The 17,504-nt window shown below is 34.8% G+C and overlaps 1 protein-coding gene across 2 annotated transcripts; it reads left to right on the plus strand.

Annotated features, from left to right (window-relative positions):
* Positions 1–10,372: 10,372 nt before the first annotated feature.
* On the plus strand, positions 10,373–12,796 carry LOC130715355 (protein LOL1). 2 transcript variants are annotated; one of them, XM_057565440.1, is made up of 7 exons: positions 10,373–10,617; positions 10,724–10,864; positions 11,113–11,235; positions 11,354–11,467; positions 11,733–11,846; positions 12,007–12,116; positions 12,512–12,796. In XM_057565440.1, exons 2-7 carry the CDS (start codon positions 10,804–10,806, stop codon positions 12,548–12,550), a joined length of 561 nt encoding a protein of 186 aa, XP_057421423.1. In that variant the 5' UTR covers positions 10,373–10,617; positions 10,724–10,803; the 3' UTR covers positions 12,551–12,796. The 2 variants fall into 2 exon arrangements, with proteins under 2 accessions (XP_057421423.1, XP_057421424.1); XM_057565441.1 differs by lacking the exon at positions 11,113–11,235 and having other exon boundaries at positions 10,404–10,617.
* Positions 12,797–17,504: the final 4,708 nt, after the last annotated feature.

Genomic DNA, 17,504 nt, shown 5'->3' on the forward strand with positions numbered 1-17,504 from the left:
TAATGGGTTCTGGTGTGCGGACAATTATTGCCTCTCTCCCTCTCTCTAAAAACGTACTTATCAAAATAATTTTTATCTTAGCTAGATTTCTCCGAATACTAGTTAAACCAATACTCATGTTGTTCCTGTATATCAAAAAAAAATTGTAAATTTTCTAAATTATCCTTATTCAAAAACTTACGAATTCAATAAATTTCTCTCTCTACTCTAACTATCTGATTAATTTCTTATTAATTTATCTCTCGAAGTTGACAAATTTTCAAAATTCCACCATCTCTTTCATATTAAATATGAATCTAAATTTGGGAAAAAAATATTTAATGTTTGCTAGATATTAGAAAGTAACTTCTTTTAGGGAAACCAATTCACAAAAAGTAATAACTTATAATAAGAAACAAAGAAAGTATAAAACTTCAAGCTAGAAAAAAGGAGACACAATCGAGTTTCTCTCTATAGAAAAGCACTAAAGAATAAAACTATAGGAGATTAAATAAAAAAGAAGAATAATCAATTGCTCTTTTTGAATGCCTTGATAATTTGAACACACATTTTTCAAAGTAGGGTGAACTAGAAAGACAAAAAGCGAAAGTTAGAAGCAACTATTATACCTAAATTTCTTGTATGAGATGTAAGAATGAAAAATTAGAGGGACCAATAGTTACTCTCTAGACTAAATTTAAAAGGATTGACAATTTTGGGGATGACCATGATAGAGCCTCGTCACCCTTTGGTTCCGCCAGTGCTTCATTCCCCATTTTCCTTCCTACGAGGGGCGTATTCAAGAAATTTTTGTTGTGGAGGCCGAAATGACAGAATAAAGATTTTCAACTAATACAAAAATTTATTTGAAAATACAACTTTTCGATTCTTTAATAATTCTAAATTTTTTTTATTATTGCATCAACTATCATTTTTCAGCAATTTCTCACTTATATATACAACTAATACATTTACGAGAAGATCATCTACAATCTTGTTGCGAACTCGAGTCTTAGAAACTTTCGTTGCATAAAAAGATCGCTATATAGATATTATTAAAATATGAAGTTTCAAAACAAGATATATCAATCTAGCTGAAAAGACAAAAAATGTTATAAAGTGACATTTTTCCTAAATTAAGATCTCGGGAAACATCTGAATGATAATGTCTTAAGTGAAATGATAAATTTCTTTCATAGTTGTAAGGACTAACAAAGAGTATCATTGATTCCAAACATTTCTTTCATTACATTTAACATAAAAGCAAATTCAAAACTCAACAATTTTCGAGAAGTTTGCCCAAACCCATGGGTACCCCCGCCCGAACCCGATTTGATTTGACGGACAAAACCCGGGTTGACTGGATTTGAGTTTGGGTTTTTCCCGTTATTGTAGCCGTTTATGAGTTTGGATTTGGTATTAGTTAAATTCGTTCTCATATCCGCCCGAATCCGAACCCAAAGATACCTGAAACATAAAATTACAAAAAAACCCTCATACATAATATTTATAAACTTTGTTCTTAGTGTTTGATGATTAATTGTATTTTGTATGTTTGAGAAAAGAAACTCTAAACTATTGTTGTCTCACTTTGGTGATGGATGAAGATGATGAATAGTATTTGTTTATTTTTTCTTTCTATGAATTTCACGTTTTTTTTTTTATGAAAGTAGGTTCTGGATCGGGTTCTGGGACGAGCTGCTATTTTACGCAAATTGGTTTGAGTTTCGGGTAAATCCGAAACCCAATGAGTTTGGGCATAAATTTCATTTTATCACCCATAAGGTTTTGGAATTGGGTTTGAGTTTGGGTTCTAGGATTTGGGTTTGAGTTTGGTAATTGTAAAACCCGTGCCTGATCCTACCCGTTGTCATCCATTATCTCTTCATTGAGAAGAATTGTTTGCATTATCATTTATATTTTCAAGAACCTCAGCAATTTCACCATATAAGTTTATCAGAATTGTTATTCATTTAAAATGAGAACTCTATCTAGTTTCACCAGGTCATTGTAAAGTATCAATTTGTGATAATTGAGGAATGAGACTAAAATTTAACAACAACAAAACTTTGGAGAGGCTGGAATAGAACCACAAACAGAAAATATATACAAACACCTATAGTCGGTCAAAAAATTAAAAATCTTGCGGGCGTCGTGAGCCTTGCCAGCCCCTCCCTAGATATGCCCCTGCTTCCTACATTCTTCTAAAACTTCACCAGAAGAAAGGAAAAAACATTTTGTAATGGTATAACCGCGTAAATGTATATTGTAGCGGTACAAACACCGAAGAATGTATATTGTGGTAGTTGGGAAAGTGTTGCGGTTACGAGTGTCCTGCAACCAATCTACGATGGTTTTGACCAACTGCTAGAATAATCGCCAATTGACATCAAAATGCACGGTGCATTTAATTTCCTTTTATGTGGAGGTTATAACCGTTGCCAAAGGCTAACTAGATTTTCGCACATTTTTTTTTGTGATAGTTTATGACTGGTAGAAATTTTCTTTTTGAATACATAGGTGACGTTTGGTAGACAGGTGGAAAGGGAACGAAACAAGACATATGGATTTCATTATGTGTTTGTTATGCTTTTAAGATAGAACGGAACAGGACAAAAAGCTACAGGAACGGGACACTTTGGTTCCCTGGAAAAGGGTGGAACGGAAGGGAATGAAACTGAACACTCTCTTAAAAGTTTTACACGGTCGAAAATACCCCTAATTTATATTCGAAATCTTTTGTATTTAAAAAGTTTAAAATCACTTATTAAAGTGAAAAACACTTATATTATTTGTCAAAAGTAAGATTACTTTTTTTAGACAGTGACAAACGAGTCAACTAGAATGCATTTGATTCAACTTATTGTAGAAAAATCACTTCTTTATAAAAAAATCACTTATTTTAATAAAAAATCACTTTTTAAATCAAAAAAATCATATTATGTTTGTTTCATCTTTTTTAAAAGCTGAAAACAAAATTATTTGAAAAAACTACTTTAACTTATCACAAAAATCTATTATGATAAACGAGAGCAGATTAATAAAAGTGATTTTAATTATAGTAGTCAAACACGAATCAACTTATGCTTTTTTCAAAATCTCTAAAAATTAATCTAAACAAACGCACTTAAAATAGATTAAAGAAATAATTAAATTTGTATTTTTTTTAAAAGCACACTGAAACAACTTAAATAATATATAAGTGAGTATTTTAAAGAAATAAGTGATTATTTCATAAAATAAGCAATAACAAACAGTTTCTATGCATGCTCAATTTTTTATTCTCAATTCAATATTAAACATGCAGGGTTATATATGTAATTAAAATTATGGTTATGTTCTAATGACTTGGAGGTACCAAACACAACACACAGAACATTATTATTCTATTCCATCCTGTTCTGTCTCGTTCCATTATGTTCTATCATGTTCCGTTCAGTCACCAAACGCTACCGTAAAATTTTAACCGTATAGTTCCAAAAAAAATTCTCAATTTTTTCGACAAATAATTAATTTCCAATGATTTTGAGCACACTCATTGATGACTATAGTTATGAGCACACCCTGTAGTGTTGATAATGTGTTTTGTTATTCTTACCTATACATCATGTCAAAACTTCACCATTTCCTGATTCCACATTTTTCTTCCTACATTCTTCTCAAACCTCAGCTACCCTTCCCTTCCCTTCACTTCCACATGTCTTCCCCTACATCCCTCCACCAAAGCAATTTTTTTTTTAAATCTCATTTCTCTCCTCATTAAATTATCCATGTAGATTTGGTACCTTACGCCATAGTTTATCTTTCTCATTAAATAACTCCCATCTTCCCCATAAGAGTCTTCACACGACTAATAGTCTCCTAGAGCTGCAGGCTAGTCCATATTTTACGGGATAAGAATAATACGGCAGATAGTTTGGCTCGCGAGACAAGTCGAACTGGTTCTCCATTTCATGTATGGGAGAGGTCACCCTCCTTTATTTATGCATTGTTGTATTCGGATGCTATTGGTTAGTTTTTTGTGCTTGCTGTTAATCTTCCTCTTGTAATAAAAAATAAAAAACTCTCATCTTCATTTTCCTTAAAAATCCCGCTGAAAGTTATGAGAGCTAATGTAGTTATTTCCAGCTCACACATGATTGTTTTTATAGACGACACCTATAACAGAACAAAAATCTGTAATTCAATGGAGTTGGAAAGTGATAAAATTAGAAGCTATAATTGCTAGAAATTGACATAAAATCAAGGAGGGAGGAAATTGATGTTGCAATTGCACATCTCATGCTTCATTCTACTACATCAAAAATACATAAATGAATGAGTAATGCAAAATAGATAGGTGAATAATTGAGGGACACATGCATATCTAGAACAATAATAATGTATGGAATATCCAGTTGGGATCAGAGTTAGAACGCGGAGAAAATCCAACAAAATCATAGCTTTGTGGTCCCTCTCTGCTTCATGCATGCTTATCTGGACCTTGCTTTAATTTTGCTTCTTTGTAATGTTGCTCACTTCAGAAAATTAAGTACTGCCCATGCCTCTCATGGTGCACCACTTTTCATTCCCTCTCGCTTTCTTGACATTTCAATGCATAATACATATATCATATATGTACCTTTTATTTTATATTTTCATTCATTGCGAGTCTCGTAAATTTTGATCCTTTTCTTTCCTGGTCAATTTTTATCATAAACTTTTCTCTCTTTATACATATTATATAGTATCGGCAAAGATTGCATACATGCTCCTTCCACTTACGCACCAGTGTCGTTTTGAAGAATAAGAACTCCTGTGGGACTACATCTTAGTTGTCTCAAAAGGGTAGTTGGAATAACGCAGCTTTGAGCTTCATTGCTCACTATATGCCAATGTAATCCATACATAATTAGTGCATGTTTGAAACATATCAATAAATGAATTTAAAACATAGATCATGTTGGATAAGAAGTTTTTATGAGTCCGTGACCGGTAAGATTCGGACGCCACATTTTTACCAAAAAGAGACATTGAGTTTATGATTCCTATCTCTTAATAATCTCATTTCTTGTGAGTCACCAACCAATGGATCCACACAGAAGATCAAAAAAAGAACCAAACATCATATTTTCACTCAAAACCTCAAGACATTGTGCTTACTAGTCAAATATATTGTTTTCATCTTACTCATTCTTAACTAATGTGAGATTTAATCTCACACTTACATTTCAATTGTGAGATCTCACGATTAATTATGTGTCTACCGTAGAATCTAAATATTTGTAACTTTATATCAAAATTAATTTTGAAACTAGAAGCAATTAAAGAAAACATTCAAATATCAAAAAATTAATTTTGATAATAGAAAATCAACTATGAATTCATTAGAGAGAACCTCCATATTTAGACATTAGTAAACTTCAATGTAAATAGATATTCATATGAATTTATTAGAGAAATTTTATCACTTTTTACTTGCTAATTTCTTGTTAAAAAGATACTTGCTAATTTCTATTTACCTTAATATCAACTAGTATACAAACATATATAGCCATATATATAATTAATTTTAGAGTTAAAATCGGATATAAAATTCCTATGAATAGCTTTTTAATTAGCATAGGAACTAATTCTGAAAGAGAAGGGGGAAGCTCGTCCAACCATATTATTAGAATCTCAAAAGGACTTGAATTGCCCTATTATGACAATGGAATAAAATTAACCAAGCACAACCCCATTGCTGGTCCAATTTTTTCCTATTTGTGTGTTGCCATTGGCTCGTCCATAGGGATATAGCCACATGGGTAAAGGAGAGGAAAAAGCTGAAGGGAATGGGGCCACTTCCTGAGTAGTCTAACGTGGTTTTGATTGACCAACTACAGCAATTATCATCAGGTAAGAAATCATGCTCAAGGTACTAATTAGATACTTTGTTCTTAGTTGAAGGAAAAGTGGGATTTGACTCTTCAAAATGACTATTACTAAAAAACATGAAATTGACGTGTTTATTTTTTAGATGTTTAAAACCCATTAAACGTCTTTTTTTTTTTTCACTTTTCTCATTTATCAGTAATTGATCGAAGGCTACCATTAAGTAGGGATGACAATGGGTAGGGTCTGGGTATGATACTATAGTACCCATCCCGATACTCGCGTTTTAAAAAATTACCCGTACCCCCATACCCGCGTGGGTAGCAACTTGAATGCTCGTCTCCGTACCCTCTAGGTACCTATATGCCCGTACCCGTGCCCATTACCCGCAATTTAGCTAACCAAAATATATTTTTCACTATTTTTGTTAATAGAAAACAAAAAATACAACTAACTTTTTAAATAAAAAACACTAATATAAATACAAAAGATTATCTACGTAACAAATAAAATCATTCAACTAAGAATATATTTTTTTAGAACGAATAAGCAAGAAAGATATAACTTAATTTTTAATTTTGGATTTATAATATAGTCCTAAAGTTGTAGGTTATTAACTTACTAATTTTAAAAATAAGTGGGAGTAAATTAGTAATGATTATGAATAATTTAAATAGTCACCTATTTTTTTAAATAATTAAGTTTGAAAGCTATAGCTTAAGTTAATTTGCTCATATTATAATAATAATAATAATAATAATAATAATAATAATAATAATATGTGTGTGCGGGTATGGGTGCGGGTATGGTACTATAGTACCCATACCCGCACCCATACCCATTACTTTTTGCGGGTAATTACCCATACCCAACCCCATACCCATCTAGTGGGTTTTTACCCTACCGATAGTGGGTATTTTTTATGGGTACCCTATGGGTTCGAGACCCATTGCCATCCCTACCACTAAACACGAATGTCAAATATGTCGCTAAAGTTGATAATATGTGTATTATTAATTATTAAGAATAATTGTAACAGTGAAGCTGTACATGTATCATAAGTTTGTTGTGTTTTTTTTTTTGGCTTAATTGCACTTTTGGTCCCCAACTATTGTCTTCATGTGAAAATCGTTCCCAAACTTTAAAATTAGCAAAAAAAACGTCCTCCAACTATACATGTTGTTGCACTTTTGGTCTGCCGTTTGCCTTCCGTGAGAAAACTAACGTGAGAAGCTGATGTGGCTCCCTCACGCGTGTCTCACGTGACTTTCTTCAGAGAGCTTGATGACTGGACAAGTCACATGCCTCTCACATGACTCTAAAAGGGTTCCATGGTGAAGAAGACGATGGAGGAGGGAGATGACCGTTGGAGCCTTTCAGAATTACGTGAGAAAAATGTGACTTGTCAAGTCATCAAGCTTTTTGAAGAAAGTCACGTGAGACGCGCGTGAGGGAGTCACATCAGCTTCTCACGTTAGTTTTCTCACGGAAGGCAAACGACAGACCAAAAGTGCAACAGCAGGTATAGTTGGAGGACAGATTTTGCTAATTTTGAAGTTTGGGGACGATTTTTGCAAGAAGGCAATAGTTCGGGGACCAGAAGTGCAATTAAGCCTTTTTTTTTTTAAATCTCAAATGTTAATTTGACAAATAATAGTCAACTTTAAAAGTCTATTCACGTTAGAGAAACTAAACTTAGAAACTTATTCCCATGAGTGCATGGGTTAACTAATTAATATGGAGTTGTCTTGCTCAAACATAACTGCAAGTTTTGAAATCATATAGTAGTTTTATCCAACTTGAACAAAGATTGGTCATATCATCATAAAAGGTTATGCTTATTTATGCAGGACCACAAGCAAATTAAACAAGGTGACCGTGTTTGTGGCCTCAACACGCAGACTACTGAGTACTATTTTGGGACGGTCGATTGGCCTGTTGTGGCGACGTTTACGTGGATCATCATCTACCATCTAATTAGTAACTCTTAGAAAATTAGGGAGTGTAGTAGTTTGCATCACTCACGTGCGTGCACTGTGTTTTACACCAAAGATGGGGTTTCAACCAAATAGAGATGGAGAGAGTAGGACCCAACCACCTTTGTCAGATTTGATCTTGGGATTTTGCTCCAATGATTAATTTTCGGTAATGGATGTGTACACCCAATGTAAAGTACTATGAAAATACGAGAAATAAGCGATAAAAATGATATGAAGGAATCATAGAGATAGAAAATGATATAGTATTCCAAAGTGTATGTATTATTTGATGATACACACATATTATAACTAATTAATTTTAGAGATTATTGTGCGTCATGAGAAAAGTTTATTTGTAAAATTAATTATTAATTAATATTTTAATAATATTATACATTTCTAAATATACTCAATTATTAACAACCTTAATATATTTAAACTCAGTTTTCTTTATAACCAATTTTTTGTCATTTCACATTACTCATCATATCTCTCATTTCTTACTCTTCTCTTTCTGCCTATATCTTTTTAGAAGTGCAGGTGATAAAAGTGTTAACACAATATTTTCCAACTGTTAATCTAACCACAATCATTTGAGAATACAAATAAGATTTAGGTCTAGTAGTAGACAAATTAGATCACCATAAGAATGATGCCACACGTTTGAATTCTGGCAAAGTCATTGGGGTCGGTCTATCACAATTTCTCCGGTAGATTTACACTTATCAAAGATATATATAAACACTGTTTATTAGAGATGATTTTGTGAAGAGAGTTAGAGAACGAGAAAATGGAACCAGAGAGGAAGGACGTGGTGGGCCGTGGGCCCACCACCTTTTTTGTGAGTGGGCTAAAGCTTTTATTTATTTTTTCATTTTTGACACTATTTCAGGCGGTCCTAAACCGCCAGAACATGTGTTTTGATTGCAATTATTTGCTTTTTTAATATAAAGTTGATTTTATTTTTTATTTTTTAAGTGAAAAAATTAACTTTTTCTCTTTTCTCTTCTTTTTCTATCTTCTATCTCTATCATACCAAACAACATTATTCTTTTATATTTCTCACATCTTTCTCTTTACTCATATTCTCTCTTATTTATTTCTCTATCTCTCTTCTAAACCAAACAGTTCGAAAGGAAATAGGGTTGGCAATGGGCCCCGTGGGTGCGCGTTTGACAATTCCCACACTCGAACCCAAACTTAACACCTAAATCCAAACTCAAACCCAAACCCAATATGGGTGCAAAAATTAAACCCAAACCCAAACCCAAATCCAAAACCCGATGTGAGCACTGAACCCGCAAAAAACTCAAATACCCGATCCAGAAACAACGTGAACATAAGCTGATTAAACTTCATCATCTTTCTAATCGAAAGGACAAATTATAGTTCATGAATATAAGTTGATAAACAACATAATTCATGGGTTTATAAACATTTCAATTCTAAATGTCTAATTAAACTTCATTCTTCAATATTCTTCTAATTAAACTTCCTAGTCGAAGTGTTCAACAAACAACAACTACAAATAATATAACAAAATAACAAAAACAACCACAAATTCGGGTTTGGGTTTGGGTTTAGGTGCGGGTTTAATCAATCCCACACCCAAACCCAAACAAGTTTTAAAATTCGGGTGAAACCCAAACCCACACCCAAACCCAAAAATATCGGGTTTCGCCCGAAATTTCGGGTTGGGTTCGGGTAGGGCCCCGTGGGTTTGGGTTTTCTGGCCATCTCTAAAAAAAAATCATTTTGAGAGTCAATAAATGTTGATATTTATGCCACCAGCGGAAATGATAGTTAATTTTTCAGTTACATGTGTCAATAGATTGTATTTGGAGCATTGATCACAACCGTATGACTTATAATTGAGACGTTTAGTCTTAGTGAAACCTTTGTGGAAGAGTTTCAAGATAGTTGGCTACACTTGAGAAACCTTTAATTGCTAGATGATTGTGCTAGTTTGTTTTGCTCGACCACTTGTTGGACGAGATAAATCTCATTTAGCCCAATAAGCGGTAAGAGGCTAACCAATGATATTTTTTTTCATTCACAAGAGGCTAACCACTTGCTTAAAGGTTGCTCAAGTGTAGCAACCTTTAATTGCTTGGGCTTGTTTGTTTTGCTCGACTAGCTGTAAGACAAGATAAATCTTGTTCAACGTAATAAGTGGTAGGTGGTTGAATAATGAACTTTTTCCATTTATGAGGGTTCGGAATCGAACTCCAATCACTCTGTTAAGTGATAAAGTGTCGAACCACTAGAAAAAATTATTTGATTTCTTTATTTGATTGAATGGGAATTTAGATTTTATTTTGAAAATAGATTTGATCTTATCTAAACTGATCAAGTAAATAATAAAAAATAAGAAAAATTTAAAACTAGATTAAATAATCTGACTCTTGAAATGAATCAAGTTCATTTGTGAGGTGATTCATTTGTGACCTATAATTCTAGAACGACATTTGCCCTTGCTAAAAAAGAAAACAACAAAAATGAGTGTGAAAAAAATTGCATTTGTTTTCATATCCTTTTCCACTAATACTTTTCTGTATCTTTCTCTCCACTTCATCAATGGCAAGTTGCCAGAGTATGACATTACAACATTACTCAATTAAATAAATACAACTGGCCAAGGTTCCATAACTCTTCATTACTTCATATCATTCATTATTCATAAGCTTCTGAATTCCTTCCCCTTCAGCTTCATGCATAGCTTTTTATTTCTAAGGGGAAGCTTGTCATTTGACTCTTACTTTATCTGGTTCACTATTTGATTTGCTGGCACCCCTCTGCTTCACAGGTTTCCTTTTTGTTCACTTTTCATGACCTTTTTGTTCCATCATCATCATGTTCATCACTTTTTATCCCCCATGATTAAATCTTCACTATTTTTCCTCATTTTCCAGGAGCTGAGAAAATGGGAGGAAGTGTTTTGTTCTCTGTGTAGAATTTGGCAGAGAAATATTACACTTTTTAGTCTTTAATAATGCCAGTTCCACTTGCCCCCTACCCTACTCCACCAGCTCCATACACACCACCAACAAACGGTATCTTGCTTGACCTGTGCTTGATTTGCTCATTCATGCGTGTTCTCTATTTGAATTCTTATCAAGGAATGGTTGGAGATTTGAATTTTTTGAATTTTTATTTCTTTTCCATCATTTCAAGAAAACAAAATTAAAGAATCTAGTGTCCAATTTTAATACTTATACTGTAGAAGCAAGTTATTTGATAAAATGACTGAGTGAGGAGTTAGGAGTATAAAGTTGTGTCACACATGTTACCATGTTGACAGAAAAACACAATTTCACTTTCCTGTTAGCTAAAGGGAGAAATGGTGGACTATATATGAAGATATTCTCAGTGAAATTTCTCTGCGACTCTGATTTGGGTGGAATGTGTGGATTTGAGATAGCTGGTGATATATCTTTTCTTGGTGCAGTTCTATGCAGAACCTTTAGATAGGTTGAATGCTGCACAACCTTTGCTCATCTCTTTGATAATTAAAATTGTTTGTCAAAATGCTCCTTTCTCAGGTGCACAGAGTCAACTTGTGTGTTCTGGGTGTAGAAACCTTCTAGTCTATCCAGTTGGAGCCACCTCTGTGTGCTGTGCAGTTTGCAATGCAGTCACATCAGTGCCACCTCCTGGTATGATGCAGTTTCTCCTCACTAGGTCTCTACACTCTGTATAATTTCTTGTTTGCAGCTTAGTTAATGAATGTTTGGAAATCCTTCTACAATTGATCCTTAAGCCTGAATCAATTTTGGGGAGACTCTGGATTTCAGAATTGATTCCGAGGAAAGAATAATTAAACCAAACATTTAGAAGTTCAATTTGCTACTATATATATACCACTATTTTGAGTCAACTGAACATAAGACAGCAAAATCACAAGCATTTATGTGTGCACAGGCACAGAAATGGCCCAGTTAGTTTGTGGAGGTTGCCACACTTTACTCATGTACATCCGGGGAGCTACAAGTGTGCAATGCTCTTGTTGCCACACGGTCAATCTAGCTTTGGAAGGTATTGAACTATTAATGGTCTCATTCATGAGCTTTAAAGAATTGTACATGTGTTTGCATGATTGAAGCTTTGAAATTAAACATGTTTCTTTAGTGAGACAAAAATCATTATGATTTGAGTCCTTACTTTGTGTGTAAGCATCAAGTGTTTATTTTGACAGCAAATCAGGTAGCACATGTCAATTGTGGGAACTGCAGAATGCTCCTCATGTACCAATATGGAGCAAGATCCGTAAAATGTGCAGTTTGCAATTTTGTAACCTCAGTTGGGGTCAGTATAATCTCCATTTCCTTAGCATATTTGGATTAACTTCTTTTTCCTCATGAAACTCACAGAAGCTTCTCCTCAGAATTGATTTTGGCTTTCATAATCAGTTGGAAAAGGATTTTCAAACATGCACTATGTAGATTTCTCCTAACTTTTCTTTAGTCCTAGTTGAGTATATATATCGAAAGAGCACATAGCTTTCCTTTTTTCATTTTGGAGAATAGAGATAGAGAATATAACTTTTAACCAGTTGCTATAAATGAAGTTTTTTTAGTTTTTGAAATGAAAAGAAAGGAAATTTCATTCTGCAAGGTGAAAAGTTTTTTATATGTGTGAGAAAAATTCAGAACCACAGAAATATGAGCAATGACTTACAGTAGTTTTATTCAATGATGCAGACCTCAGCAAGCACCACTGAACAGAAGTTCAGTACCTAAAACATACTACATAGCAAGATCATTACAGACTCTACAACCTTGATTTTGCTAGTTACCATATGTTCCTTAAGGAATAAGGAGTGCAAATCAGATTGGAGAGGAATGAATCTCTCTTCACATGTATAGAGTTACTTTTTTCCCCTTGCGTGATTGTATTAAATATTTTGTTAGATTGGGTGTTTGAATAACATTTTATGATGATAAGATTCCTGATTGAGTGCTATGAAAATCCACATTTATGAGTAAGTCTATTTTCTACTATCAGATAACTTATACTATAGCATATAATATAATATATGGACAAAAAAGTAATTCACTTAATCCTCAAAAGAAACAAGTGGCAGAGAAAATTCTGGACTGGGTCTAAAGCAATATATGAAAAGATCTCAACTTTCATTTTCTTTTGTATACACTAGATTGGCCGGTTCAACAACATCAGGGTCCAACATAACAATAGATATTTGAGAATGAAATTGAGGTGAGGATTCTTCAGTGAGTGAAACTCTATTGTATGGTTTCCCTTTGCTGATTTTGACTGGTATGACTAACTTCACGAGTACCCTACGTAGAAAAATCATGTTAGTCAGGAATTGGATATACATTGCAGACTTTATCAAAATCTGAATAGATGACTGAGCTCTTAGCACATCCCTTTGGGTTTGACTAATAGGTGATAACTTTTTCTGGCTACTATCATTCATCCTTGTGGTTAGAATTTGGGTCTAGAAGCCGCAATGTTCCTAGAATTTTCATTGAAATAAAGGTCAAGATTACATAAAAGTTATGGCTAAAATCATTCTGCCAGAGACAGTACATAAAGATCTGCTATGTGCAGTGAAATCATTCTGCCAGAGACAGTACATAAAATGTTGCAGTAGCAGAATGCAGACAGGTCCACTAATGCAACAGAAAATCATGGATTTGATTCTTTAAACTTTGAAGTGACTCATAATATCTTTGGATCATCTTATTTTTACTCAAAATCAATTCTGATACACAAAAGTTACACATGTACTATAAATAACTATTTTTAACCACTACGATCAACACTAGTTGAGTAATATATTCACGATTTGTTATGTATGTCATTATAATATTAATAGTTGAACGATTTGTTATGTATGTCATTATAATATTAATAGTTGAATTTCTTATTACCTGTTAATAATTATATCATACTTTTCACATTAGGGTGAGAGTTCACTTTTGAAAGAGTTAAATTTGTGAGTCATGCTAACATAAGCAACATTTATGGTAGTTAACACTGTCTTTTTCAACCTCTACTCTGCCTTATTTCTGTTTTATACTCGAAGCACGGGTAGCAAAGATCAGTCATAGTGACCTGGACATCTTATTTCACATTTCCAACCATGGCCCTTTGATGTTGCCCCATGTTCCCCAACAGCCTTGTTTGTGTCAGCCATGTCATTTGAGCACCTTAGATAATATCTTGGTTCCAAACGTTTTATAAATGTCACCTTCATTTGAAAATTACTCTTTTGGGAGTACAAGGCGAGTGTCCTTTCAAGTTTTTTGGAATTTTCAAAAGAAATGTGTGAATATGGGTTAGCATTTCATCATACTTACATTTGATTGAGGGTAGTAAAAAATTAATAACAGCAAACAATAAATAACAACATTGGACTACCAACGGTTTCATTGGTTCAAGTAATACATGCAAGATTTTCATTAAGCAAAGTCTCGAATTCGAGTCTTCTATATTGGAAAAAAACTCTTGGGAGAGCTAGTCTTATCAAGATGTGAATGTTCCCTACTCGAACATAATTGTCAGAATACCTAGACAAGAAAAAAAACCAAAATGGACTAAAACGCTTCCAACCTTGAATGATTAACATTAAAGGTCTTGAGTAAAAAAATCCACTTCCTTAACCTAATCAAATTACTATGAGCTACTCCCTCTGTCCCCTATTATAAATCACTTGACGAACGCACTGTCGGGGGTGCGTGTCAAAGTATTTTTGCTTTGAATGCAGTGCAAGGTGTTGAACACCAGGATCGTTCTCACAAGGACTTGACAAATTATTAATTGATATTAGAGTAAAACAAAAGCAAATAAAAAGGGGTTTTGATTGATTAGGTAGAAGGTAACAAAGCAATAATTAAATAGATTAAACAGAAGAAAGAAAACGTTAGTCATCGGATTATAACATTTAAGTGCAATAAAATTTCATTGGTTACAAAAGATTAATTCTTCCTTATCAATTCCCTAATTCGTGAGGTCTAATTAACTAAGCGGAAATTAATTCACAGTTTCCTAAACTAAGCGATTAAGAAACAGTTACGAACTAACATGAACTAAGCGAAAATGCATCAACTCTTATTTCTAAAACTAAGGAATTAAGCAAACCCTAGATCAGAAATAGAGATGAAGAGAATTAATAAAGAAGGAATTTGCATTAAGAACAGAACCTCAAGTTTGCAAACACAAGAATATTAAAAATCCTAAGACTAACTAGGGAGTTTAGCAACTCATAATAGAAAAGAGGGAGAGAAAGGAGGAGGAGGAGGAGGAGGTGATGGTGAGATGAGGTGGTGTGGTGGTGAGGTCTAACAAAAGCCTAAACTCACTTATTTATACTAATAAATAAACTTGTTCATCCAGTAACAATCCTTGTTATCTAAATCTTTTCTAAATCTTCATAAAATCGGGCCCACATAAAGGAGTAAGCTGCTAAACACTCAGGTGTTCGCGGGTCCCACAAGAAGTCTGAATCTTCAATCGAGGTAAACATGAGAGTTATAGCTCTTTAAGTCAGCTTCGCGGGCTTCAATCGGATCCTAATTCGGAGGTCTGTAGCCCAAGATATGATCGTTTTAGTGCAGACTGTTCCAGACTCGCAAGATTAGCGACATCAACTTTGCAAGGAAATTCTGACCATGTTAGAAGCTTTTTCTCGAATTGTGCTGAACATCAAAGTTGTAGGGCTTCGAGTTAGCTTTCCAACGACATATTATTCATCATATTTAGATATTTATAACTCCATATTCAACCTGTTCTAGCAAAACAGTCACAGAAACTAAAAGTGTAGAGTTAAGCTCTTTTCCATGAATAATCTAAATAATCACTAATGGTCAAAATATGGCTAATTCATAACAATTAAGCACAAGAATGTACATAATGAAGCTTAGAAAGACAAACATAAAGTGCATCATGTAACACCCCGATTTCGGTGGCGTCACTTTAGTAACCAAAAAGAAAATAAAGCGGAAAAACGTGAATATTTTTTTTCGATTTGTTTAGATAATAAATTTAAAGACTCGTCGACATAAAGACTCTACAACGAAAGATAAACATAACTAATGTACAATATATTTACAGCCCCCGCTGTAAGTAGTGAACCACGTCACGAGTAACCTCCAGTGACGGGAAGTAACCGAAAGTAGTGTCCGTGGGCAATATGTGCAAACCAAGTGAAAGGTCAAGTGTTCGCAATACAATCCTCCAAAATGAAAGTAGGTCAGCCCAAAACGGTCTGAATAAGACCTCCTAGTCAAACCAACTCTCTGTGATTTCCATAAAGAAAACCACACAAAAAGCTAACGGTCGGGAACCTACCTTGCCCCAAAATACGAACATGACGACCAGAGCTATAACTCTACTCCTACCCTAATCCTGTCCAGAGGAGTACACCCCAGCACTCACAACTACATGCTAGCGTGATCATCGTCCGAATCAGAATCCAGGACGACTAGGTCAATGTCTGTGATCATCCCTCCTCTCGCTACTGCAACATGCTCCTGTGCTGGTCTCACGGGTTCAGGACTCGAACCAAGGTCAGCAGCAACGGCAACAGTAGGTGAGCTAGAGTCCAATGAAGTCCCTCCCACAGGCTCCTCCTCCGAGGGGTCCTCGTCGTCAGAAGACGACGGTGGTGGTGGTACTCCTACACCGGGTCCACAGTGCACGCCGGGTGGCAGGTTAAAGCTGACAGTGTAATGCCTCAGAACTCCCTCCGTCAAGTGTCCCAGACTGTCGACACGATCTTCCATTATTCTCCCCGAGTAAATCGCTCTATGGCTAGCGGGGTCGACCACCCATGAGCCGGGATCTCCTGATCAAGCATCTCAAATCTAGTCCCCCCCGAAGGGTGGACCATCGTGAACCAATCCGCCATGGACATCTGACAATGGGCGTAGTCCGCCAAAACACAAACAGAAGGCGCGAGGGTCAACTCCAAAGAATTACATAAGTAATACACCCAGTAGATAAAGTTTAAGGGATAGTTACTTAGGCTTAGAAGTTTGTGATATCATTATAAATTGTATATCTTCCAATGAATATGAATAACAAATAATGACAATTAACATGTATCAAATAAAATTAACAAGTATCAATCACACACGGCAACTAAGTCAGTATGCATGGTGCATGAATGAGATGACGAGGAACAAGATGCAATCCGGAAGGATGGGCACCAACGAGTCAATCCTAGCACCGGCCAAAGTGGGACCATTTCCGCTCGGGTGTCTCTTATACCAAACAAAATGTGGTCAGATCAGCAGTATACCCGCAGGCCTGCCATTTCCATCTGCTACTAAGAATCACCGCAGTGTTCTTATGTGGAAATCCGGGTCTTATGACCATTTTGGAATCCACCGAGGTCCGGCATCCCACCGTGTATTAACCCCAGAAATGTGTGCATGAATGCAAAGTGATTAGCCAAACAACGTCTCCGACCTCACTCGTCACGTCGTCACGTGTTCTAACTAACTTATTGTCTCTAAAAAGAATACCCTAAGGTAAATGTGGATTCTGCGACAAAAGACAATTAAATATAAAAATTGTATTATCTCATGATGACTTCTCGAATCATCCGACTCATCTCCATCCGATGGTCAAAAACTGCTCAGCGAACAAAGAGTATCGACATACTCGGAAACTATCCGTTTCCCGGCTTATCTTTTAGATAGCCAAACTACAAAACTGCTCCTC

The sequence above is a fragment of the Lotus japonicus genome, chromosome 4, assembly GCF_012489685.1.
Source record: "Lotus japonicus ecotype B-129 chromosome 4, LjGifu_v1.2".
Lineage (NCBI taxonomy): Eukaryota > Viridiplantae > Streptophyta > Magnoliopsida > Fabales > Fabaceae > Lotus > Lotus japonicus.

Excerpts from the sequence above, each read along its gene's own strand:
- LOC130715355 (XM_057565440.1), top strand. The coding sequence starts at position 10,804 with ATGCCAGTTCCACTTGCCCCCTACCCTACTCCACCAGCTCCATACACA. Across the intron at positions 11,236-11,353 it reads GTGTGGATTTGAGATAGCTG|GTGCACAGAGTCAACTTGTG; the intron begins GTGATATATCTT and ends CTCCTTTCTCAG. Across the intron at positions 11,468-11,732 it reads CACATCAGTGCCACCTCCTG|GCACAGAAATGGCCCAGTTA; the intron begins GTATGATGCAGT and ends ATGTGTGCACAG.